The sequence below is a fragment of the Citrus clementina genome, unplaced genomic scaffold (genome assembly GCF_000493195.1).
Source record: "Citrus clementina cultivar Clemenules unplaced genomic scaffold, Citrus_clementina_v1.0 scaffold_2, whole genome shotgun sequence".
NCBI classification, from domain to species: Eukaryota; Viridiplantae; Streptophyta; class Magnoliopsida; order Sapindales; family Rutaceae; genus Citrus; species Citrus x clementina.
This window is the reverse complement of record NW_006262688.1, coordinates 34,448,612-34,473,189: the sequence shown is the minus strand read 5'-3', so window position 1 is coordinate 34,473,189 and position 24,578 is coordinate 34,448,612. Positions and strand designations below refer to the sequence as shown.

Below are 24,578 nucleotides of genomic sequence, written 5' to 3'. Positions count from 1 at the left end.
TCCGTTTCCTCGTCTATGTCCACGTGCAAGTTCGTTTCCCTGCGTCCCTCACAATGGAGGGGGACGCTTTTCAGTTCAAAACGGAACAGATTATAGTCATTGCTAGGCACGTGGGCAGATAACGTTACCTGCAATATTCTTCGTAATTTCACCACTCGGAGCATATCTTAGTTTCTTTACTTACTTTTTAGTATAATTCGTATACTGTGTTACCTGTGAAAATGAGAGGGGAAAAAATAAAAAGAAAAAAAACTAAGATATAATCAAAGTTGCTGAATTCTAAAAAATAAAGAAGATAACATTAAAATGTCGATTGCGTCGAAACGACAGTTATTCGTTTGGCTTTAGCATTCAACAAGTACAATTATCCTATTTCCGTGCCATTCAAGGGTAGTACGTCTTGGTAGTTGTTGCTTTTAGGCTTTAGCATCACTCTCTGGCCTTTTTCGAAACAATCCACGCAATAATCAACGAACTCGCATCGCATGGGTGTGGTGAAAGTGGAGGATTATTAGCCCAACAATTCAGACACGTGGCTGCAGATCATTGGGAGATCGGGTTGTGGCAACGATTTTCGTGCAGAAGCACGACACCTAGCAAAAATATGAGCCAAATATAAAGCAAAATCCTATTTAAAAGCGTTAAGATCGTGAGACTGCTTCAAAACAAGGGTTTTATAATATTTCAACGTTCAACCCTCTATCCTCCATCTTGCATCGTTGGAGTTGGTGTTGCCACTGATTCCGAGCCTCTGCTCAAAATCAAAGCTTGTCGATCTATTCAGATCTGCTCGTAAGTCTCTGATTTTCATTCCCATTACTTGTTTAACTTTCGATTTTAGATCCCGTCGTATGTGTGTTACTGGTTATATATCTTAGAATCTCTGAAAACGGCGTTGTTTTGAAAATTCGCTGCTATTGTTTGCGAATGATTCAATCGATAATTAATTAGTAAGTGATTGCTGCTAGTTAGAACGAGATTGGCGGTTAAATTGATTAGCTTTCATGGGATCAATTTATTTGTTGTTTGTTCAAAGGTGTTAAATAATAGTAATTTTATCTGAGGATGTGGCGTTGATTTGTATTATTTACTTGCCTAACAATATTGTTGGTGTGAAGATTTTTGAAAATGGGAGGAGGATTTAGAGTGCTGCATTTGGTGAGACCGTTTCTTCCATTTTTGCCGGAGGTTCAGTCAGCTGACAGGAAAATTCCCTTCCGAGAGAAGGTGATCTACACTGTCATTTCGCTTTTCATCTTTCTGGTATGCAGTCAGCTTCCACTTTATGGCATCCATTCCACCACCGGTGCTGATCCCTTTTATTGGATGCGTGTTATTCTTGCATCAAACCGGGGAACTGTGATGGAACTTGGGATTACCCCCATTGTGACTTCTGGACTTGTGATGCAACTCTTGGCTGGTTCCAAGATTATTGAGGTGGATAACAATGTTCGTGAGGATCGTGCACTCTTGTAAGTATTTTAGTTGAGCACTTTTGAAAGATTCATGAATGACTTTTTGCGGCATGAGCTTTGTGTATATATTTACTCACTCTCTATGTTCCATTACTTATGTGTATATTTTTCTTATAATTCTTCCACTTTTCTTGCAGAAATGGGGCACAGAAGCTGTTGGGTATCCTGATTGCTATCGGTGAGGCTGTTGCCTACGTGATGTCGGGGATGTATGGAAGTGTTAGCCAGCTTGGTGCTGGGAATGCTATTCTCATAATCCTCCAACTTTGCTTTGCTGGAATCATTGTGATATGCCTGGATGAACTTCTGCAGAAGGGATATGGTTTGGGCTCTGGGATCTCCCTTTTCATAGCCACTAACATCTGGTAGGCTACACATTTTATTTTGTTGGATTCTCCCTTATGATATTGTTTATGACTTAGGAAATATTTATTTATTTATTTATTTTATTTTTTTGGGGATTGACTATGCAGTGAAAGCATTATTTGGAAAGCTTTTAGCCCCACAACCATAAACAGTGGCCGGGGAGCTGAATTCGAGGGTGCTGTTATTGCTCTGTTTCATCTGCTGATAACCAAGCAAAACAAAGTTGGGGCTCTTCGAGAGGCTTTCTATCGGCAAAACCTTCCCAATATTACTAATTTGCTTGCTACAGTCCTCGTATTCCTTATTGTTGTCTACTTTCAAGGTTTCAAAGTGGTGTTGCCCGTGAGATCGAAGAATGCCCGTGGGCAACAGGGTGCTTATCCAATTAAGCTATTCTACACATCCAACATGCCTATCATTCTCCAATCTGCACTTGTCTCAAATCTGTATTTCATCTCTCAGGTACATGAGTTTCTTTAGATCGGGGTAAGAATTGATGTTTCTAGTTATCTGTAATTTTGCCAGTGTGGATAACCACCATTTTTTTTTCTGTACAGTTGCTCTACAGGAAGTACAGTGGCAATTTCTTTGTTAATCTGTTAGGGAAGTGGAAGGAATCTGAATATTCTGGCCACTCTATTCCAGTTGGTGGCCTAGCTTATTATGTCACTGCACCAGCAAGGTGACACAACATCCTTGTTTCATTCCGTACTCTATTTTTGGTTGTTCATGTAGCTTTCATGTATGTGTTATTGCAGGAGTTGGTGTATATTTTTTGTCCATCATGCAACAAGTATTTATGCTTTTTGTTCATCATGCATCAAGTCTTTGGTACTTATTTTTCTTCATCTTTATTACAGCTTGGCTGATATGGCAGCCAATCCTTTCCATGCTCTGTTCTACCTGGTTTTTATGCTTACTGCTTGTGCTCTTTTCTCGAAAACTTGGATTGAAGTTTCAGGGTCTTCTGCCCGGGATGTGGCCAAGCAGCTTAAGGTATATTGGTCTTCTCTTCTTTGTTACTTTTGGTCACTGTTTACTGGGATCCGAGCACTTCATCATGGTTAAATGCTTGTGGATGGAAACTTTTTCTATTGGTAACTGTGCATAAAATCGTACAGGACAAAAGATTCTGAATATGGAGATTTATTGATGGATGAACACATGTTTTGAATTTCTTCAGCTGCATGGTCTTTAAATTTTCATACATTATGGTATTTGACCCTAGAGCAAATCATGAATTCTTTTCAAGTAATTGATAAAGGTAATGCATAATTTTGTTTATTTGGATATTGTTTGACTTTGATGTTTCTGCAGGAGCAACAAATGGTGATGCCTGGACATAGAGACTCAAATCTTCAAAAGGAACTGAACCGATACATACCAACTGCTGCTGCCTTTGGCGGAGTGTGCATTGGTGCATTAACAGTCCTGGCTGATTTCATGGGAGCAATTGGGTCAGGAACTGGGATATTGCTCGCAGTTACGATCATATATCAGTACTTTGAGACGTTTGAGAAGGAGAGAGCTAGTGAACTTGGCTTCTTTGGCTTTTAATAAACCAATGATCTTGAGTTTCAGATTAGTTGGTGAGTAGTATTGTGCAATATTGTTGCAGAATTCAAAGACTTAACATAGGCCATACCTTGTTAACACCTATGAATAGAGATTCAGATCAGTCTGTAGTTTGGCCAATGCTTAGCCGCATTTCTTTTTTCTTTTGAAAGTTTCTGTACGTTCAACACGCCAAGGAAGATAGAAAGAATTTCTGTTGAAAATATATGTTCTTGTTTTAGTGAATTGCTTATGCTATCAGTGACATTCGCGTGCAGCCATTGCAACGCAGTGCGAGTGTCTTGTCATTTCGCATCTTTTAGTCCATACACAATGTGATTGATACTCCTCATTTACCCCATTATGGCAGAATTTTAGTTGTGCAATAAAGATGAGACCTAAATTGCCTTCTCAGAGAATAAGAAGCTGGATGAGTTCCGCTCTCGATATCGTTTTCGTAGTGATGATTTGAAAATACAGGACGTGTCGTGATAGGCGGATGGTAATATTTCATCCGTGGGCCTTGATTTAGTCGTACGAAGATGTAGCAATGATGCGGCATCTTGTGATTGGCCGCTTAATTTCTATGAAAGAAAAAGTAATATTTCGTCCATTGGCCTTCATTTAGTCGTTAGTAGATTTAGCAATGATGCGGCATCTTGTGATTGGCCGCTTCAAAATCTAATTTGGTCTAATTTAATCGGTTACAACTTCGTAAAAATTTTGGCTTTATTCTTTAGAATGAGCTGAAAAGATTGACTTTAATAAATACCTTTGAAATTCCAAAATACAGGTGGTGAGTATTTTAAATTTAATTATATATATCATATACGCATCAATTTATTGTAATACATTTTAAAATTTCTCCTCTTTGAGATCAATTTGGGAAGCAGTTAAAAGAATCCAAACCAATTCACAACTTTCCCTGCTTGCCTAGTTTAAATTGTAATTAACAGTACAAAAATCTCATTCTTCTGACTGTTTTAGCTTCACTTTACCAGTGTGAACTGTGAACCTGCAGCTTTATGAGCAGCCGCTAGATTTCCATATCTATGTGAGAATGAGCCGACCCCAACTACAAGGCGCCTGAAATATTTGCTTTGTGGTACGAAAAATTATGAGTAATTTTTAAAAACCTCCCCTGAAGTTTGGGCTTGTTGCAAGTAGATGGCGAGAATCTATTTATTTATAAAAAAATTTTACCGTCAGTTAATTTTAACATTGACCGTTAGTTGACTGTTCAAAGACAATATTGCCTTTAACAATAGTTTGTAGACTGACATAACTAAAAAAAAAATTAAAATTATTGGCGCGAAAAGTACAAACCCTATTTTTTGACAATTTTATCCTTGTCAATTCTAAAAATTTATAATATCATAGGTAAAGATTATGACTATTTCATTTTCAAGTTTTTAATTTTATCTTTCTTGTAGGAACTTTAAGGAAATATCAATAATTTAAAGAGGATTTTTTAAGTTTTTAATTTTATCTTTTTTGTAGGAACTTTAAGAAAATATCAATAATTTAAAGAGGAAATAGCCAACAATTTTGGTTTTTTTTAGTTATTTCCGTCTACAAACTATTGTTAAGAGTAATATTGTCTTTGCACAGTCAACTAACGGTCAATATTAAAACTAACTGATAGTAGAGAGTTTTTTACAAATAAATTAATTCTCACTATCTACTTGCAACAAGCCCAAACCTCAGGGGAGATTTTTAAAAATTACCCGAAAAATTATTGCACATAAAAAATCCTCTTAAATTTAAAGTGGTCCTTTGCAAATCACATTCAGCTTTTTGGGCAAGTTTTGTATTATTCTTTGCAAATGGACCATCCATCTGGGACCGCCTGAAGGTGCTTTTGTTTTCAAAAATTTGGGCTCCGGCTCTCTGATTCTTGATGATAAATTTTATTGTACACTATTAACACCTCATGAGGAGCTTGAAACTTTGTGGGGAAAAAAAAGAAAAAAGTAGTGACTATGTCACACTCTTCTTGCACATTATGAATGCCTATATTTTCCTTCCTTCTGTAACAATTAATTTTGAGATGCAAAGCTCTAAAATGGGTATCTTTAGTTCACAAAACACGGGCTTGTAGTGAATTACTAAAATTCAACGTTAAATTACTAAGAATATTAAGTGTACAAGTTGACGTACATATGTTAGCAGAAACAAAAAAAAGAAAAATAACAAAGCCCTACTCGTGTTTGACTAAAATAATTGAAATCTCTCTAATGTTTTAATATTATGTAATGAGGATATCCTCATTTTAATAAAGTTGAGATGTTACTTACAAACAAAAAAAAAATACCGATTTTAAAAAATAATATTTATTTATTTTACATTTAGTTTTGCAATTAATTTTGAAATTTTTTTCCAAAATTAATTAGAAAATTAGAAAGTTATGAGAATTCTCTTACTTCTTATAATAATTTTAGATTTAGTTTTTCAATTAATTAGAATTAAATTAAAGGTATTCTTATTCTTAAGATCAATACACTAATAGAAGAAAAAAAAAACAGAATTTCCAATGTATTGAAATCTGTATTTTTTTATATTTTAGTATGCATCATCGCTTTAACAAATTGAGGATGTCCTTACTAGAAAATGACGCATAAATATTTATTTCTATCTTTTTATTCTAAAAAAAAGTATGTATGTATGTATGTATGTATGTGTGTGTGTGTGTGTGTGTGTGTATTCTAGAAAATTTTAGAATCAATTAAAAAATTATGACAATTCCTTTGTTTTCCCACAATTTTTATTTAATTTTTAATTAATTATGATTAAAAATTATTCAATTAATTAAATAATTAAATGTATTCATATTATTAATATCAAATAACCATCAAGCATAAAATAGTAAAATTAACACTCTGGAGATTTACATCAATTTTAAAATATCAAGGAAATTTTCAATTAGTTTAGTCAAACAGGAGAGAGGGTTTGACTCTTTTTCCCAATATTCGTCTTAGATTAATCTTTCACATCGTGGATGGAGAATGAGAAGAGTTGGTGTGTTGTAGATTGCTTCACTTCCATTTAAATTGCCGTATGAAATAAGAAAATATGTGCAATCGAGCGATTTACATTTCTCCAGTTCTTCTCCCATCAGGGCAAGGACAAGTACTGTATATCAGGTGACAATAATGATGATGATGATGATGATGATGATGATGATAATAATGCGAATCATAACGTGACTAGCTTTGCTTCTCATTCATTTCCAAGCCAAAATCATTTCTGCATACCAAATGTTTATATTGATTTAAACTTGATTCGACTTCTTCATTTGGATGTGTATATGCTTTGACCATATTTAGTGTTGTGGTTGAAAACAACATTAAGATGTTTGATAAATAATTATTGTGTGGTTTAGAAGTTCATTTAATTTTATCCCAAATTTATACAATAAAAAAGCTACTTTGAATATGTCTTCATTTTCTTTGCAACACAACAACTTTGTTGCGCGTCGTGATCTGCGAGTATCCATTTGCTTTTCCATTTTTGTTTACTTAATCTTATTATTATCATTAAAAAAAATTATTGTCATTAAGAAGGAGATTGATTTGAAAAATCTTATTATGTTTATAATCGTAATTGGGAATTCATTTAAGGCAAAATCTCTATGAAAAATGACAATTGACCAGTAATATTTATGTTGCGTGCCTAAAGAAAAGAGGTAGGAAACTTTTTTATATGAACGATGATTTCAACGCTTACCTAAATTAATAAATACAATTTGGTTGCCCTCAAGGTTTAACTAAGTGATTTTTAAATAATTTTATTTTTTAAAATAAATAAATATAGCTTAATTTTGAGATATCTTGTAGTGAAATATTAATATGTTCTTATAAGTGTGCCTGTTATCTCAAATAATATGTGATCAAGTGCCTAATAAGATTCTATTTGGTATTGAGGTGCTGTAATTTTTAAGTTGTAGTTGCCGTGAAAAAAAATTGTAATTATAAAATAAATATTAATATTATGTAGTAAATATGATTTATAAATGATAATTTTGACAGAAATAATAAAGATATTATAAGTTTTTATCATAAAAGTAGTTAATCAAATCAATATAGCTTACAAGCCACCGTAGGTAGTATTTCCTTATTACTTATTACTTTAACGATGTAGCTTACAACTGCTCAATTTTAATACCAAATAAAATTTAAGACAACAAACACATTAATTATCCAACCCTATAGTTGTGGGAGTGGTCAAAAAAATCAAGTACTATAAGTGTAATTATAACATGAACTAATCTCTACATGCTTTGCTTGCAAAATGCTTAAAATTTGAATTTGTATTAAATATATATATTAATTAACAAAAGTTATCCTAACTTCAAAACAAATTTTTCATCATGATGGTACACAACCAAAATAGTTTCAATATTTTCTACAAATTGATTGGCTTGCGGGTCACTTCTCTTGATTTTCAATAATTAACTCGCTTTTTAGGCTCGGTTTGGCCCCTCCTTTAAATTACCGTTTATGCTACAAGCTTGTCTTTGTGTCTCACTGTCTGCTAATAGAGCTGGCAAAATGGGTCATCGGGTTGTGTTCGTGTCGTGTCAGCTTCGTGTCGTGTCAAATTTAGGTCGACCCAAACCCGACCCATTTAATAATCGTGTTAAAATATTGAGACCCAAACCCGACACGGAAAAATAATCGGGTTACCCAATAACCCGTTTAATATCTATATATTAAACAAAAGTTACATCAAATATTTACACACTATCATACATACGTATGTACATACATACATACATACATACATACATACATAATTTATCGATATTATAAAATATACATATCTACCAATATATTACACATGTACACTATTGAGGTTTTAATTATATATATATATATATAATATTATATATCAATATTATAAAATATACATGTCTATCAATTTTTACACATTTACACTATTGAAGCTCTAAATGTATGTAAAATTTTATAAATAAAACATTGTGTTTATATTCACCCTTTTAAAGAATAAAAAAAAAGAAAATCATCTCTAATATTTGAGTTTTAATTATAAGAATATGTAAATTATTTTAAAATAGAAAATATAATCGGGTCATTGATCGGGTAAATGGGTCAAGAATTTTAACTCAAACCCGACACGGAAAAAAATCGTGTTGACCAGGACCCGACCCATTTAATAATCGTGTTAAATTTGACGACCCATACCCATTTATTTATGTCGTGTTCGTGTCGGGTAATCGGGTCGTGTCAAATTTTGCCAGCTCTATCTGCTAATGATGTACCACCTTTTTCCCCCCCCACAAATAAACCCTAGCCATTGACACCCTTTAAACACATGTTGAAGTCACCATGATATTTCGGATTAGGTTAAACATTTATTGAGCTTGTTGGAGGTACTTTAAACTAAATAAAAACCATGATTAAGTGAAATAATTTGTTTCCCACATGTCCAGAAACAAGTTGGTCCACTAAAATTTTATTAATTGTCCCAAGCTTGGATCATATAAATTAATCTCTCAAGCAACCCAATGTATACATGTATGGTATTGCACACGCCTCTTACACAATCATTCCACATTTCTAATATCAATTATGACAAAGATGAATGTGGGAGTATGATTGATATTAATTATTTCTTATCTCACAAGTCTTTGAGTGTTCTTTTCATTTATTTTTCTTAAACGAAGTTTCATTTCAAACTGGAAATTAATTTCATAACAGATATAAACTAATTTTATAATTCATCTTATTCCCATATTATTTTTTATAATCGACGTTAGTACATAGTAAGGAAGTGGGGGGCAACTGCCTCCGCCTTTTTTTTTTTTTTTTAAACAAAAAATCCTCCAAATTTCATTTAGTATTTAAGTCCTTGTCCCCATAAATTTAATTAAAATGCTCAATAAGAGTTGAAAATATTTTAAGCTCCTGCCCCCACGGATTTAATTGAAAAATCTTATAAATTGAAGTTATGATAATTAATATTGAATTCATTGTTAAGTTTTCGCCTCTTAACTAAATTAATGCTCATATCCTGCAACACGAGAATCAAAGATTGTTTTTAGTCTCCATCTTCTTTCGGCCGTGCATGTCTTTTTCTTAAATTTTCTTCATTCCTTATCTTTTGGAGTTTAGTAAAGCAGTCAGCATTGATTTTTTTTTTCCAATAAAAATTAACCTCTTTTTTTTTTTTTAATGGAGTCAAGTAATGCGGTGAGTTGAGCCTCATGGGGTCACACATCTGCCGAACGTTTGAAAATTGAATATTTTTTTGTCAGTAACAAAGCACAAAATTTTGTTGGGCGTGATCGAAAATTCAATTTCCATATACCCATTTCTTTCAAAATACTAAATTACTAAACAATGAACTACTCTTAATTGGGTATGAACTAATCTTATTTGGGTATGAACAACACGTGAATCACATAATATGACGGTATAACTTCTACAATAATAAGAAGTTACTAAAATGAAAGGATGATAATATTTGTCTAATTACTTATTGAGAAAAGTTATTTTGTAAATATTTTTTTTAATTTCAGAAGATGAATTTAATTGTGCTCCTAAGCATGTTAATTATAAATTTGTACAACAATTTCTCTAAAGTTGCACTAGAAAAGAATCAAAGGAGGCATTAATAAAATTTTATAGTTCAAAATGTATTATTTGTAAAGGAGAGAATATGCCAAATTAGATAAAGAAGATGGCAGTGAGGAGTTGATGTGACAGTCAGTTAGGTTATCTGAGCCGTGGTCCCACGAACACCAAGGCCTCCAATCAACCCCATTTTCTGCCCGGGTCCAACCGCCTGTCATGTTGCTTTACATGACCGCCAGATTAGACACCGACTCAGAGCTTATTAATTTTTCTTTTGTGTTTTCTGTTAATTGTTGTTTGTGAAGCGCGAATCCCAATAAATTATTCTTCATACGCATAACATATTGCCAATGAATGCTACAGACCATGATGCGTCATGGACCCTTGTATCGCGTAGTCAAACATTCAAGCAGCTCCATGTTTCTGGCATGTCAATGGCTAGTTTTGGAACGTGGGGTCCAGACAACATCAACTCAATTCATCAATCGCCCAATACCAGCATGGCCCACGTGTCGTCATCATGATCACGCACCTCTGAATTGCAGTTGCAGTAATGTAGATTTTTAAATCATTATTCCTTATTGAAAAGAAAGAAATCCCCAATAAAATCACAAGGATTAATTTATACTGTACTTAGCCTCATTCCTCAGTCACCTAACTGCCCCTGTTCACTCCTCTTTTTTTCTTTCTTCCCGCGCTTTAATTCCCACCCTTTTTCTTTTTCCCAATTGAATAATACATAAAAGTACATTGTTTTATAAAATTCACATTTTAGGACATAATTTTGATATGATTTTAACTTGAGTCCCTCTTGGGTGAGTGATGATCTTTGGTATTCCGATTTTTGTTTGAAAAATTGTTAATAAAATCAACAATCTCAATGTTACATATGTACGATATTAACGAATCCAAGTATTTACTTAGATTTCAAAATTTCAAAATTGATACAATAAAACCGTTGATTTTATTAATAAACGAACTTTTAGTACGAAATATATAAACTGAAGAATTTTATGTTACAAATTATACATCTTTTTTGTGATAATAGGTAAAATCAGGGATCCAAGTGTTATTTTCCAGTTTTTATTGTATTATTTTAAATTAAAAAAAAAATTTATTAACTATTTATCCCCACCTCCATCTTCGGCTCCAATCTGATAGTCAAAGTTGATTTGCTTTGCTTTGCCTTTCTTGTCTCACAAACACCATAGTCACTTTTTGTGACAACCCTTGTGCTAAGTTTTCTCTTTTAGTTTCTTTTGTTGATTTCACTCAGTGAGTCACAATCTCTTCGGTTGAGCTGATTCACAATAGTTTGTGATTTTTTTTTCCTTTTTGGGTTGATCATCGGCAAATGGAAACAATGAAACCCAAATCAGCAATGAGCAACAAGAGCAAGCTTGCCAAGACATTTCAGAAGGTAATCAATTTGAGGACTGCAACAAAGATTGGTTCGAATAATGGGATGGGAATTTGCATGCTCACTTCACAAAACAAGTTTGATCAAGATGATGATGATTTGTTTTCCATCAAGGGAAGTAAAACTCACGGGGATCCAAGAGCGAGGCAAAGAGCAGTGATGGAGGCTTTGGTGGCAAAGCTTTTTGCTGGGGTTACTTCAATCAAAGCTGCTTACGCGGAGCTACAAATGGCTCAGAATCCATACAATAGTGAGGCCATTCACCTTGCAGACCAAGCTGTGGTTGACGAGTTGAAAGCTATATCTGAACTGAAAAGAAGCTTCCTAAAGAAAGAGCTTGATCTTTCACCTCAAGTGACTATAATGTTGGCAGAGATTCAAGAGCAGCAGAGTTTGATGAAGACTTACGAAATCACTATAAAGAAATTGGAAGGTGAAGCTGAGATGAAAGAATCTGAAGCTCGTTCTCTCAAGAGACAGCTTGATGATTCCATTGCGTTTAACAAGAGTCTTGAAAAGAAGCTAAACGCAAGTGGGCCTATTTCAATTTTGGAAAATGTTCAGCTTTCAGCTCTTAGCACAAGCCATTTTGTTCAGTTTCTTCATTTCTCTTTAAGATCTATGACAAGTTTTGTTAAGTTGCTGGTTCGTGAAATGGAGTCAGCAAACTGGGATCTTGATTTAGCAGCTAAAGTTATCGAACCAGAAGCAATTTTTACAAAACCAAGCCATAGATACTTCGTTTTCCAATCATTTGTCTGCAAAACAATGCTTGAAGGTTTCAACTTTCCGAATTTTTCGCCACCAAATGAGTCTCAGTGTTTTCACAAGCACTCTCGGGACCAATACTTGAACGAGTTCAAGAAGCTGCAATTAGTAAACGTAAGGCAATTTCTTGCTCAGAAACCAAGCTCTTCTTTTGCCAAATTCATGCGTTCCAAGTACCTTCACCTTGTACATGCAAAAATGGAGTGTTCACTTTTTAGCAACTTGAACCAGAGAAAGCTCATTAACGCCGGAGATTGCCCAGATTCTGCTTTCTTCGCGTCTTTTGCTGAGATGGCGAGACGGGTTTGGCTTCTGCATCGCTTGGCATTCTCACTTGATCAACCAGTTTCTATCTTTCAGGTGCCGAGAAATTGCAGATTTTCGGAAGTTTACATGGAGAATGTGAATGATGAGTCAGCATTTTCTTGCGAAATTGTCGATTCTACTGTTGATGTTCGTGTTAATTTTACGGTGGTGCCTGGGTTCAAGATCGGTAAAAGTCTGATACAGAGTCAGGTTTATTTGTCGCCAGTGAATGTGATCGAGATTGACCCAGCAAGTCGTTAATTTTTTGTTTTCCATTTTTGGAAAATTATCCACCGAATCACCTGAACTTTCAGATTTTGCTAGAAATGCACATATTTTTTTATTTGCAACAATCCACCAGAATTCTATGAAATGCGTCACTCCTCCAATGTCATCTGAAATTTACGTAACTTTGATAAATTGACTATTTAACTCCTGGCCAACAGCGTTAAGCAAACATGGAGGAGTCATACATTTTGTAAAATTCAGGTAGATTATCCGGTAAACTATCTCTGCAAAAGTCATGTACTCGGTAAATAATTTTTTCTTAATATTTTTTAGGGTTCTTTACCCTTTTACTCTTTTCTGGGTATAATGCGATTGTATAATGCATCGTATTAGATCAGTATTAGACAGTGATCAGATGTGGAATGAAGAAAACGTTTATCTTCACAAGTTAATTCGTGGCTTTTACGGTATGTGTGTACCGGATGCTTTCGTCTTCATGTGCAGAGCAGAGATTAATAAACTTTTCGGTAAGCTCCCTCTTTGTAAATTTGAGTTACTCACATTATATGGCATGCGGATAAATAAAAATAAGAACAATAATGGTAGAACCACTAGGTAAGGCCCTTAGGCTAGGTGGGTCAATTGGATGGCCTCATCATCAAATTCAAGCATGCCTCCAATGGCTTATCCAAGCAAATGCATAAAGCCATTTTCTATGGAAACAATAATAGTTTGATCATCTTGGATATCTATATATCATTATGTCTGACTGAAACCAGTCATCATCATGCCATGCATTTGATAGCTACTAATGTATGTCTCAGAACGGTGATGAGATTACACAAAAATAATAGTTGATTACAAGAACAGATAGATGCATTGTAAATGACTAAACAGAGATTCCTATAGAATTTACAGGTTTATAAAGCAAAGGAATTATCAGATTTAACAGGAACCAAAAAAAAAAAAAAAATGAAACAGTCGAAATCTGAAGAGATGTCCAGACGATCAAAGTCACTTATCGGGCTTCAATATGGCTGGAAAGGAGTGTCACCTACATGATTTAAGCAACAATTTGCCTAGACAAGCTTGGGACATTTACATGTATGTGATCATCAATTATTTGGGTATTTTTGTTCACCTTCTAGGTTAACCTCAATGAAACATTGAACCCTTTATGCGAGATCTGTTTCTTTTTTCTTTTTCTCCGACCAGTCTCTACTAATATGAGGTTGACACAACATAACTTTCTCCCACTCGCCTCATCACTGAGCTTCATTGACTACGGCACAAAAATCCAAGCTGCTGATGTTTTAACAATTGGCCATCAAAATAATCAAACACAATGTGCCGTCCAATGAGCTACTTCCGAATAAAGAGTAGAGAATAATCGCACCTTCATTACAGGCCAATATGGCATCCCTCCAAACCGCCTTAAGCTTAAAGCCAAATTTGATTTAATGGCTAAGGAAAATTCATGGGGAATCGGATGCTCCAACTTCGAAGGAGGGTGGAGCGGAAGCTTCAGCAAGCGCTTCAAGCATGGTTACAACCTCAGCTGCGTCATCCAAATAGTACTTAGCTTTGCTTGGCTTCTGTCCAACAGTGCAAGCAAAAACAGATGCATTAGATGAGAGGACTCCACTTGAGGTCGCATTGCCAATGATCTCAAACATGTCCTCATCAGATCTGTCATCACCAATGCAAAGTACAAAATCGGCATGCCTCCCACTCTCTGCCATTGTTGTGAAGATCTTTTCTGCCACCACACCTTTGCTGACACCCTGTAAGCCACAGTAAAAATTTGGTTCATACAGCATGCCTTTACTATAAAGTCATCACGTATTCTAATCGCAAGATAGTAGCAAGTATGATAAATGTGACACAATTTAGCACAAGTAAAACTGACGCCGTTGCTTCTAAAACCATCAATTGCAACTAATGAAAGAATAGCCAACCCTCCAATATTCTAGTCTTCTCACACTGGCATCATGATATCATAAGTACACTGTAATAACTAAAAATAGATAATTTAGACATTTAGTGCGGATGGTAAGGAAGCTTGTTCCTGCAACAACATTAATAGTTGAAAAGAAAAGGGCAGAAATGACTGTGTGTATCTGTGTCGGTGCCAAGTTAGAAGAGTCCATCTATGTAGAATGTCTGTAACTTAGATTCGAAGCTGAATATATACCTGTGGCTTTACTTCTACAATGAACTGACCACTTTTTACAGCAGCAGGTTCATTAGCTAGCACGCTTTCTAGATGATCCAACAACTCCTTGGCCTGGCTAGATCCAAAACCGGGGTCTGCATCTCGATGGTGCCAGACCAAGGCACTTTCTTTGATTTCAATGTAAGAACCATCAGTGGACTCTGTATATAGTTTCATAACAGGCTCAGCTATTTGTATCCACCCAAAATCAACACTCTGCCCACAGTTTTGCCACTCCTCATCAGCAGACCACCTGATAGACAAATGATTTAGAATTTAGTACCAACTGGCGAAAGATAAATAATAATAATAATAATAATAATAATAATAAAAGATTACCATACCTCATGAAGTAACCATGTTCAGCAGCAATTCCAAGTTTCTTGCATGGAGAGAACCACTTGCCTAAACTATCCCTTCCTCTTCCACTAACGACAAATACAGTATTCCTGGCATCATTGCAAAGAGTATTAATGATTGAGATCACTGCTTGACTTGGAGCCTTGTTGATAGACGTTTGGGGCATGACAGTTCCATCATAATCAAACAGAATAGCCCTACTTTTGGACCTTAGATAGGCAGAAACAATGGCATCGATTGACAACTTTCTAAAATTAGGATCCAAAGCTACAACTCTGAAACCAAAGCTCAAGCCAATTCCCCAACAACGTCTTTTAAAATGATCTTTGCAAGTCCTTTCCATATCTTGAAAGAAGCTTCGAGCCCAGTATGCCACATCATGAGTACTAACATACCTATAATGCTTCTCATGGCGCAACTGTTTCTCAGCTTCATTCATTTGAATTGCCTCATGCATTGCCTCTGCAGTTGCTTCAATGTTCCACGGATTGACACGAATTGCACCGCTGAGTGAAGGAGAACATCCAATGAATTCTGATACGACTAGCATGCTCTTCTTTGGCGCACTTGATTCTGAAGAAGACTCTGATCCAGAGACTCCCTGCCTGCACACAATGTACTCATATGGGGTGAGATTCATCCCATCCCTCACAGCTGTGACCACCACGCACTCGGCAATAGTGTAATATGCAGCTCTTTCACTGAGAGTCACTGGCTTATCAATGAAGACAACTGGTTCATAACCAGGCCGGCCAAACGTCTCATTGATTCTCTTGCAGGTAGCATGTATTTCGGCTTGTATTTCCTCAAGATCTTTCCCTCTTCCCCTAGCGGGGTTTGCAATCTGTACAAGTACTGCCCTTCCCTGCCACTTTGGATGCTGCTTCAGCAAGTGTTCCATAGCCAACAACTTCAAATCAACCCCTTTAAAAATGTCCATATCATCAACACCAAGCAACACAGTCTTTCCTTCAAACTGCTGTTTAAGCTCCTGCACTCTCCAATCCTTGTCTGCAAGCCTTAAAACAGACTCAATCTGACCCATGTGGATCCCAACAGGCATGATCTTTATCCCAACAGTCCTTCCATAATACTCCAACCCAATATAACCCCTCTTTGATTGATACTCCAACCCTAACATACGACTACAACAAGACAGAAAATGCCGTGCATAATCAAAAGTGTGAAAACCAATGAGGTCCGCATTCAAAAGTGCCTTAAGAATCTCTTCCCTTACTGGTAAAGTTCTATATATCTCTGAGGAAGGGAATGGACTATGGAGGAAAAATCCCATTCTCAATCTTGTAAACCTCCTTCTCAAAAAAGTAGGAAGCACCATCAAATGATAATCATGAATCCAAACATAATCATCTTCTGGGTTTATAACTTCAATCACCCTTTGCGAGAAAATCTTATTGGCAGACACATATGCCTCCCACAAAGAACGATCAAACCTTCCACCATGTGTAGCCGAAAATGGAAGCATATAATGGAACAGAGGCCACAAATGCTGCTTACAGAACCCGTGATAAAACTTTGTTAAAATGTCTGGTGGCAAAAATGCAGGGACACATTTAAACCTATCCAACAAAAGCTGCGACACATCATCTTGTTCGCTCAAATCAACATCTACCTTCAATGACCCCACATATATGACCTCCATATCTTCAGGCAATCCATCTTTTAACTGTAATAACAAAGAATCCTCATCCCAACTAAAACTCCAACCTTTATTATCCGGTCTGCGCTTAGCTTTTACAGGTAACTGATTTGCTACAATTATAACGCGGTCTTGGGCGACGGAGGACGGCACGTCTGAGCTCACACTATTTGCCTGATCATCATCAAGCTCGGAAATCACACCAGGGACGGTCATTACTCTTGGCAATCGTTTCTTTTCACGACTTGGACCCATTGCAGGAAAATTGCCAGAGGCTAGATCTAAAAGATTAGTATACGATTTGGACATCATCTTTAACCACTTTGTATTATCGCCAACTTTAAAACTCAACACAAGATCTCAGAGTCATAAACCAGACACAAGATTGGTCCTTTCGTGAAATCTCTGTAACTCGGCAGGATCTGTAAACGTTATCAAGAAATTAACATCATCACCTATACGCAAGTAAAAAACCACGCAAAAGGAATAAATAAACGTAATTAAACATTTACAATCATTCATATTATCACCAAATGAGATCCAAACACGAAAAATATTCAAGCATACACAAAACTACATTGGAACTCACTGTTACATAATCCAAATAACAATCTTGAACCAATGATATTAAAAAAAAAACAAACCTTAACCCACTTTCAGAACAAAAGTTTGAATCTTTAACGCAAAGATGGGTTGAGAAAAAGAAAAAACAAAACAAAACAAAACAAAATTCCCCTTAGTAGCACGAAAGAAATCTAGGGTTTGGTTTGGCTTGGTCTTCTCTTCTATTTCAAGAGCCACATTTACAATTTCTCTCTCTTCTTTTCTTTCTCTAAACACAAAACAATTGGTTCTTTCATTGTAAATATTTAAATTTTTTTTTTTTTTTTTGAGGATAATAAAAAGATGACAGATAGAATAATGTAGAAAAGAGATGAAAAAAAATGAAGAGGATAAGGTCGGCCAGTAGGATAACCAGTTACGCCAGCTGGCAGTGCTGAATTTTTGGCTCACGCGCTCTTACTCCCTCCTACCTGGGCAACCATCTACGTGTCAGTTTGTCAACTTTGCCACCTGGACCCACACGTCATCGCCTATTTATCCAGCAAACTATAACATGCTTCAAGTATCGTTGGTAAATCTTTCGTGACAAAACCAGTCAACACATGACACGTAAGAAACCGGCATGGTTGCTGTGCCACGTGTCAAGTAGCTGAAGGAAATGACTCGGATAAGCTGTGGTCGTAGGAGCACCTGAGCGCGCAGGGTGGGGACGGTAGAATTGCCTGTCTGCTCCTGATGTTGCCACGTGGCCGCTATGTTCGGCGGACAAGCAGGAGCGGATGGTGACCTGTCCAATTGATGACGTCATCCGTGACACAATTTTGATGAGGTGGCAACACGTGGTATGGTTGGTTGTTATGGTTTTTTTTTTTTTTTTTTCGGGTAACAGGTTTGGTCTTTTGTAGTGAGGCTGGGTTGGTGGTGCTATGCGTGCAAATAAAATAAAAAAAAATAAAAAAATAATTCTCCTGGTTGGGGTGACTTCCGGAGGAGGGAGAGAATACTTGCAGCCGCCCTGGGGTGGGGGGGGGGGGGTTTGGTTTGTGGATGCAATTCCTCTTTTACCCTTAGGGACAGTGAAGGTGAATGGGATATTTCGCGAGGGTATAAAGGGAATCCAGGAGATAAAATTGGTCAGCATGGACCCTTATGGTGTCCTTTACATAATTCGTACGTCTCCGCATACAGAGAAAGCGATGTGGGCTTCCAAAGCTTCAATTACTCGGATAAGACTGAGTTTAGAATGTTGTCACCAAAGTGACTGACTTTTAATTCCCGCGCCCCCTTTCACACCTAAACCCAAAATAAGAACTTCTTCCAACAATTATTAATTCATTATTATTAGCACATTGCTGACTGTGTGTCTATCTGTATGCATATTTCTTTTTCTATTTCCCACTTGGAACATTATTTATTTTAGATCTTGTTTTGACCGACTTTGACAGATCTTTGTTTAATTCACGTTTTTATTTTTATTTTTTAATATATTGTTTATTTTAAATTAAATTAAATTAAATTAAATTAATTTTTTTTAACCACCGTCTAAATTTATTTGAATTGAGAGCTATACCCTATGGTTGAATAGTAGTAAATCGCCCCCTTTTTCACAGATATGTGGGGTATTGAGAAGGGATTGTTGTCCCACATAGCTCAGTAGAAGCAAAATCCAACTATGTATGAGCCCAAATTTTGTCATAATTAATGTAAAAGTAATGTAGAAATAATGTAAAAGTCTATGATCTCTAATGAGTGATGATAGATATTTTGAAATTTTCATCTTAAATAATATGTCATTTTATTGAGTGATTGATAATAATTTATAAGATTTAAGTCGATTAATTGTATTACTATTTATAACACCAATAATTTTGTAAATAGAATATTAAAATCCTTTCAATATTTTGTTTGGATTCTTTTGGACGTGAGAAGAAAGTTGAGAATTTATGTACGTGTATATAGTGGGATGGGAAGAGGCAAAAGCTTTTGCATGTGCAATTGTAATTTCCAGAAGGGCTCTTTTCGGCCACACATTTGGTGGACAGCGGACTCCACTACGAAAGCTTTGTAGTGCATTTTGTCATTTCTCTTTCTTTATACACTTATCAATTCAACATTTAAGCTTTAGCTTTGGTGAGCTTTGGAGCTTTTGAATTTCTGCTTTTCGTCTTTTGTTCACAAAATGGAATTAATAATTTGTTAATTTCTAAACCTATCTATGCGCTGTCTTCTTGTTCCTTGTGATTTTTCTTTTTCCTATGCAAATCATATGCCAACTAATATGTTGGCTATTATGTTAGAATTGTTCGAGTTTAAATATTATTGTTCGAGTTTTGATTCGTTAGCTTATACTTTTATTAAACATTATTTATGTTGTAAAATAGTGAGAATGGTTACATTAGTATTATGAGTTTTTATGGGTAATGATAACCATCTTAAAATCTCATCCTAATGATGTACTATTCATTAAGTATTTGATAATTTTTCATAAGTTATAAATTAATTAATTACATCATCTTATTATTTCCACTTAATGAATGCTTCATTATTTAGAATGCCTGAGTCTAGCTTTACTCTTTCATTATTTTCTAACATCTTAGCACCTATTTGTTTTCGTTGCCAAACATTTAAATAAAAATTCATATATTAAATCTTACATGACAATATTTATCTAATGCTCGAGCAGCTTATTTTTGACAATAATAGCTTTTGTTCTAAGGTAATTATAATTTAAAAAAGTAATATTGCACTACTAAACAAAATCTCATGATATATATTTATGTAATTTGGGATGTCAACAAAGAATTTTAGGAGTGTTTGGACAAACCAAAGATTTCCGACGTAGGGTAAAAGATGCTGCATCGACCGACAGTGTTGTAATCAAAATCTATTCGATTTCAATGTAACAAAATGAATCTGTATTCGAATGAACTGTGGGATTTACCTTGAGAATATGCATATGATTCAATTAATTTGTTAAACAAGCTGTGTGATTGTCTTTATAATAGCAATAGATCACTAGTACTGTAGAACAAGCATAAGTGGGCGCCCATTTTTGTGGAATCGTACTATTTTGCATTCAAAAAGTTGGACGGCGTTTGCCGTATTCGGATAATCTTATCTTTCGATGCATTGTATTTTGCCCGTGTTATCTATTAAATCATGGAATTAAAAACACACACAAATCCTGCAAGGCAAGAAGAAAAGTTGTGAAAGGACGTGTTGACCACTTTTATAGCAGCACAGGATAATGGAGCTGAGCCTGGCTAATCCAATGTACGTACTACAATAATAATTGATTTGATAATTTGAAATTTGAATGCTTGGTTTCAACAACATTAGTTGGCGGATGGCCTATCGTGTTCTGCACATTTTTTTGGCGTTTTTCTTAATTTCAACCCCAAATTAAGGCAAAGAATATTGATGAGCTTCATGCACATTATCCATCATTTCTTGAATGAATATGCCTGAAAATAAGTTCATTTAATTGAATATTTGCAAGCTTGTTGCATGTTCATTAGTCTTTTCTCGAATGCTGTTTCGATAAAAAAATATGGGAGATTTGGGCTTTTTAATATTTTCTTATTGTGATTTTAGTTCTAAACATTGGATTGTCCACACCAATTAACAAAGAAATTCAACGACTGTTGTTTGTTAGTCAGACAAAAAAAAAAAAATTATGAAATTAACAAGACAAACTCTAATGCCTCGGGGACATATCCAATGCAAAATTTAATAAATTATCATGTGCCATCTAATTAAATTTTCTTGGACTTAGTTTTGCAAGAATGCCTGCCGATAGTGAGAAAATTCAGGTGGAATTCGCCGTTCAAGTTGTTGGAAAGTGGAAGGAGACCTATCAATGGGTACCAGTACTAGGAGGTTTTGCTGCTTTTGCCATGGCATTTGCAGCTGGTGCCAACAATCTTCCGGCCCCGGTCTGTATTACAACATAATCCTATCTTAAATTGAGAAAGCTAATCGCTTATTTATGCTTTTTCCATTGCAGTTCTCAACAACATTAGGGTCGGGAACATTGACCCTTCTAAAGGCGTCGATAATGGCAGGCTTAATCTATGTGCCGGGAGCAGCCTTGGCCAGCAACAGCACGGTTAACGCGTTCTTTTCATTTGTAGTGTCAGGGACCATTAATGTGTTAATTTGCTTTTATTTTTTACTTTTATGGTCACAAGAATAAAGGGTGGCACATATTTATAGGATTAAAGTTCCTGTGTTCATGCAGTTTATCAAGGAAAATCAACCAAGTGAAGGTTTCTTGATGTGGAGTATGGTAGTTGTTCTCATTACTGCAAGTATTAGATCACCTCCACTTGGTCCTTAATTTCATATATCAAGCATGCGTATATACCTTTGTATTTATGCTACAGAGAATAATTGAATACTAGTCCATAATTAAAGTTATTAACTTTGGAACAGCAATCTGGCTGGTAATAGCAACATACTTTGAGTTACCAGTCTCACCTCAGCAAGCAACGCAGGCCGCTTTGTTGGGATCAATGCTTGTGACCGAAGGCTTTGACTACATTCCCTTGTGGAACAAGGTGCTGACCAAAGCTATTGGGAAAAGGAAAGAAATTTGTTTGATGAAAATTTAATTCAATGCTCAAGTGAAGCGTGATGGTCTAATCTTCTAATGCAGAATGATAATCACAATTTCAATGGTGGGGGGCTGCTCTGGATATTCCTCGAATGGACTGTAGCTCCATTATTTGCCTGCATATGTGCATGCTTCCTCTTCATTCTCCTGAAGGTTTTAATACTTCGCCACAAAAATGCAAGGGAGAGAATTCTCATTTTCTTCCCTCTTGATTATGGACTATCAGCAGGACTCCTCTGCCTCTTTCTCGTGTATCAAGTACAATTCCTATCCCTCATGTCTTCCATATTTGCTTCACCGCATTATTCAATTTCCAAATAACCACATGATTTAATAATTGGATGGCAGGTTAGAGGACACTTAATGCACATACCCATATGGGCTACCATAGCGGCTGTGGCTCTGGCCACATTTATTGGAGCAGTCTTACCCTTGGTGAATAGTACTCTAAATCTAATTGTAACACACATTTGGATTAATTTGGATCCATTAACTAATTCAATGGTTCTATTTCTTTACTTTAGGTTGTGATTGTTCCTTTGGCCACAAAAGAACTTGGTGCTACTGAAAAACACAAGACTGCAAAGAATAACAACATGAATTCTACCAAGGAACAATGTGTCAAAATACAGGATCAAACCTGCAGCAACAATACCAAAGGTGGGAATGATGAAGCTGAAGATGTACTGAGAGAATTTATGCAGACGAGAGTACTCGACACAGTCTACGAAGAGGAGGAGCGAAATAGCTGTGCCTCACCAGACAGTACAATCAAAGATTCTGATCAGCAGCTGGCTCTATCTACAGGACAGTCAACACAATTTAAACACTTGCTTCAGTGTACGCCAAACAATTTGGTTCAAACAAAGACCTTTCACAAGATGGAAAATCAAAGTCCATTTCAAAGCGCCTATAATTTTGTTAGAAACTTTACAAAATCCACTGTGTCTCCAGTAAGTATAAGCTGTCAGTCTTAGCCATCAATGCCAAAACAGGTGCCTCTCTCTGCTAATTAGTCTATTAATCACATGATCAAACAGGTTATCGAGTATGACAGAAATACACTCATTCGCCATGCTTTAGCAGAAAAATATGATGAAATAGAAGACTGCTTCAGCGTTCCACACCTTTTAGCTTCCTGTATCTTTGCGTAGGTTCAGTACTCATGTTTTTAATAAATCGCCATTATGTTAATTTGGTTATATAAATAAATAAACATATGTAGTTGCATAACAAAACCTTTCTAAAATATGTTGATATATATTTTATGCAGTCTCATTCAGTCAGTTAGTGAGATAGCAGCTATTGTGAGTCCATATGGAGCTATTGTTGACATTTTCAATAATAGAGCAAAATATTCCGGAAATGGAGAAGATGTGGTGAGTTTGATATATCTACCCCTATCCCGTTAGAATTTGCAGTCTACGTACGTCATTAAAAGAATAAATAGATTAGTCTTAATTAATGGTTGTCATCACTCGTCAGGATTCCATAGATGTGAGCTGGAGGTTTAGAGCCCTTGGTGGACTCGGTGCAGTAATGGGATTCATCCTTTGTGGGTGGAAGCTAACACAATGTCTCGGCGGCAAGCTCACATACATGAGCAACTCTAGAGGATTGGCATCTCAGTTATCAACTGTGGCAGCGGTGATCATAGTATCTACAACAAATCTTCCTGTTTCAACTGTTCATGCTTTTGTTGGATCTTTGGTTGGAGTTGGAATAGCAGATGATATTCAGGTACTATTTCTTTTGATTTGCCAGCGGCTACATACAGTAGTGCTTGTACATTTCTCAAATTTATGATGATTCATTTGACAGTGTTTTGATTATTTGCAGAATGTGAACTGGAAGCTCCTCTTCAAATTCATATGTGGATGGGTCATGACTATAATCTTCTGCTGTGGGGCTGCCTTTGCGATCTTCTATGCCTCCGTTCATGTGCCAGCCTATGCAGTGCCTTGATGTAATAGGACAAAGATTCAGAATTAGAGCTGATTTTTTTTTTCTCAGTATTGAATCAATAATTGTTAGGTAAGAGAAATAAAAAAATAACATGAAAATTAAACCATGACTATTAATTTAATGCTCAGCGAAAATTCACTTTAATATTGAATCCTTATCTAATCTTATAATATGTTATCTTTAACATTATTTTACTCTTACCATTCAAATTGGTCATTGATATAATTGTTTATCACACAATTCTTTGTTTTTTTATTTATTTTTTTACATCTTTACATTTGCTCATCTACAAAAATGAAAATAATCTTCGTGAATTGAGTAGCTAAATTAGCTTTAAGGTTTCATCATGTGAATGATTTTACTAGTATTCATATTTTGATTAAATAGTAGCTCTTAATTAATTCAATGACGGCTACCCTTTCACCGTTGCTAATTCCTTTTCTTTTATTCCCTCCATAATTAATAGAGTAATGCTATACATCCCAA

General features: G+C 35.5%; 4 protein-coding genes across 7 annotated transcripts; 3 read left to right on the top strand and 1 right to left on the bottom strand.

The window, feature by feature from the left end:
* The first annotated feature begins 630 nt into the window (after positions 1-630).
* On the top strand, positions 631-3,641 carry LOC18053228 (protein transport protein Sec61 subunit alpha). The gene is made up of 7 exons (XM_024191132.1): positions 631-792; positions 1,119-1,472; positions 1,613-1,840; positions 1,949-2,303; positions 2,399-2,523; positions 2,702-2,837; positions 3,159-3,641. The coding sequence occupies exons 2-7, from the start codon at positions 1,129-1,131 to the stop codon at positions 3,396-3,398; spliced, it is 1,428 nt and encodes a 475-aa protein (XP_024046900.1). The 5' UTR covers positions 631-792; positions 1,119-1,128; the 3' UTR covers positions 3,399-3,641.
* Positions 3,642-11,315: 7,674 nt separating this feature from the next.
* On the top strand, positions 11,316-13,005 carry LOC18053227 (protein GRAVITROPIC IN THE LIGHT 1). The gene has a single exon (XM_006449487.2). It carries the CDS (start codon positions 11,346-11,348, stop codon positions 12,744-12,746), a length of 1,401 nt encoding a protein of 466 aa, XP_006449550.2. The 5' UTR covers positions 11,316-11,345; the 3' UTR covers positions 12,747-13,005.
* Positions 13,006-13,477: 472 nt separating this feature from the next.
* On the bottom strand, positions 13,478-17,876 carry LOC18053226 (probable alpha,alpha-trehalose-phosphate synthase [UDP-forming] 7). 3 transcript variants are annotated; one of them, XR_002907294.1, is made up of 5 exons: positions 17,593-17,876; positions 15,273-17,370; positions 14,908-15,181; positions 14,110-14,497; positions 13,478-14,015 (listed from the first exon to the last, which is right to left on the bottom strand). XR_002907294.1 is itself a non-coding variant. In XM_024191888.1 (4 exons), exons 2-4 carry the CDS (start codon positions 17,258-17,260, stop codon positions 14,189-14,191), a joined length of 2,571 nt encoding a protein of 856 aa, XP_024047656.1. In that variant the 5' UTR covers positions 17,261-17,403; positions 17,593-17,876; the 3' UTR covers positions 13,478-14,188. The 3 variants fall into 3 exon arrangements, 2 of the variants coding, with proteins under 2 accessions (XP_024047656.1, XP_006449549.1); XM_024191888.1 differs by having other exon boundaries at positions 13,478-14,497; positions 15,273-17,403; XM_006449486.2 differs by having other exon boundaries at positions 13,478-14,497.
* Positions 17,877-20,184: 2,308 nt separating this feature from the next.
* On the top strand, positions 20,185-24,190 carry LOC18053225 (sodium-dependent phosphate transporter 1). 2 transcript variants are annotated; one of them, XM_006449484.2, is made up of 12 exons: positions 20,185-20,785; positions 21,288-21,447; positions 21,519-21,641; positions 21,753-21,822; positions 21,947-22,071; positions 22,170-22,385; positions 22,476-22,562; positions 22,652-23,080; positions 23,168-23,277; positions 23,401-23,506; positions 23,613-23,867; positions 23,967-24,190. In XM_006449484.2, exons 1-12 carry the CDS (start codon positions 20,760-20,762, stop codon positions 24,090-24,092), a joined length of 1,833 nt encoding a protein of 610 aa, XP_006449547.2. In that variant the 5' UTR covers positions 20,185-20,759; the 3' UTR covers positions 24,093-24,190. The 2 variants fall into 2 exon arrangements, with proteins under 2 accessions (XP_006449547.2, XP_024045961.1); XM_024190193.1 differs by lacking the exons at positions 20,185-20,785; positions 21,288-21,447; positions 21,519-21,641 and having other exon boundaries at positions 21,667-21,822; positions 23,949-24,190.
* The last annotated feature ends 388 nt before the right edge of the window (positions 24,191-24,578 follow it).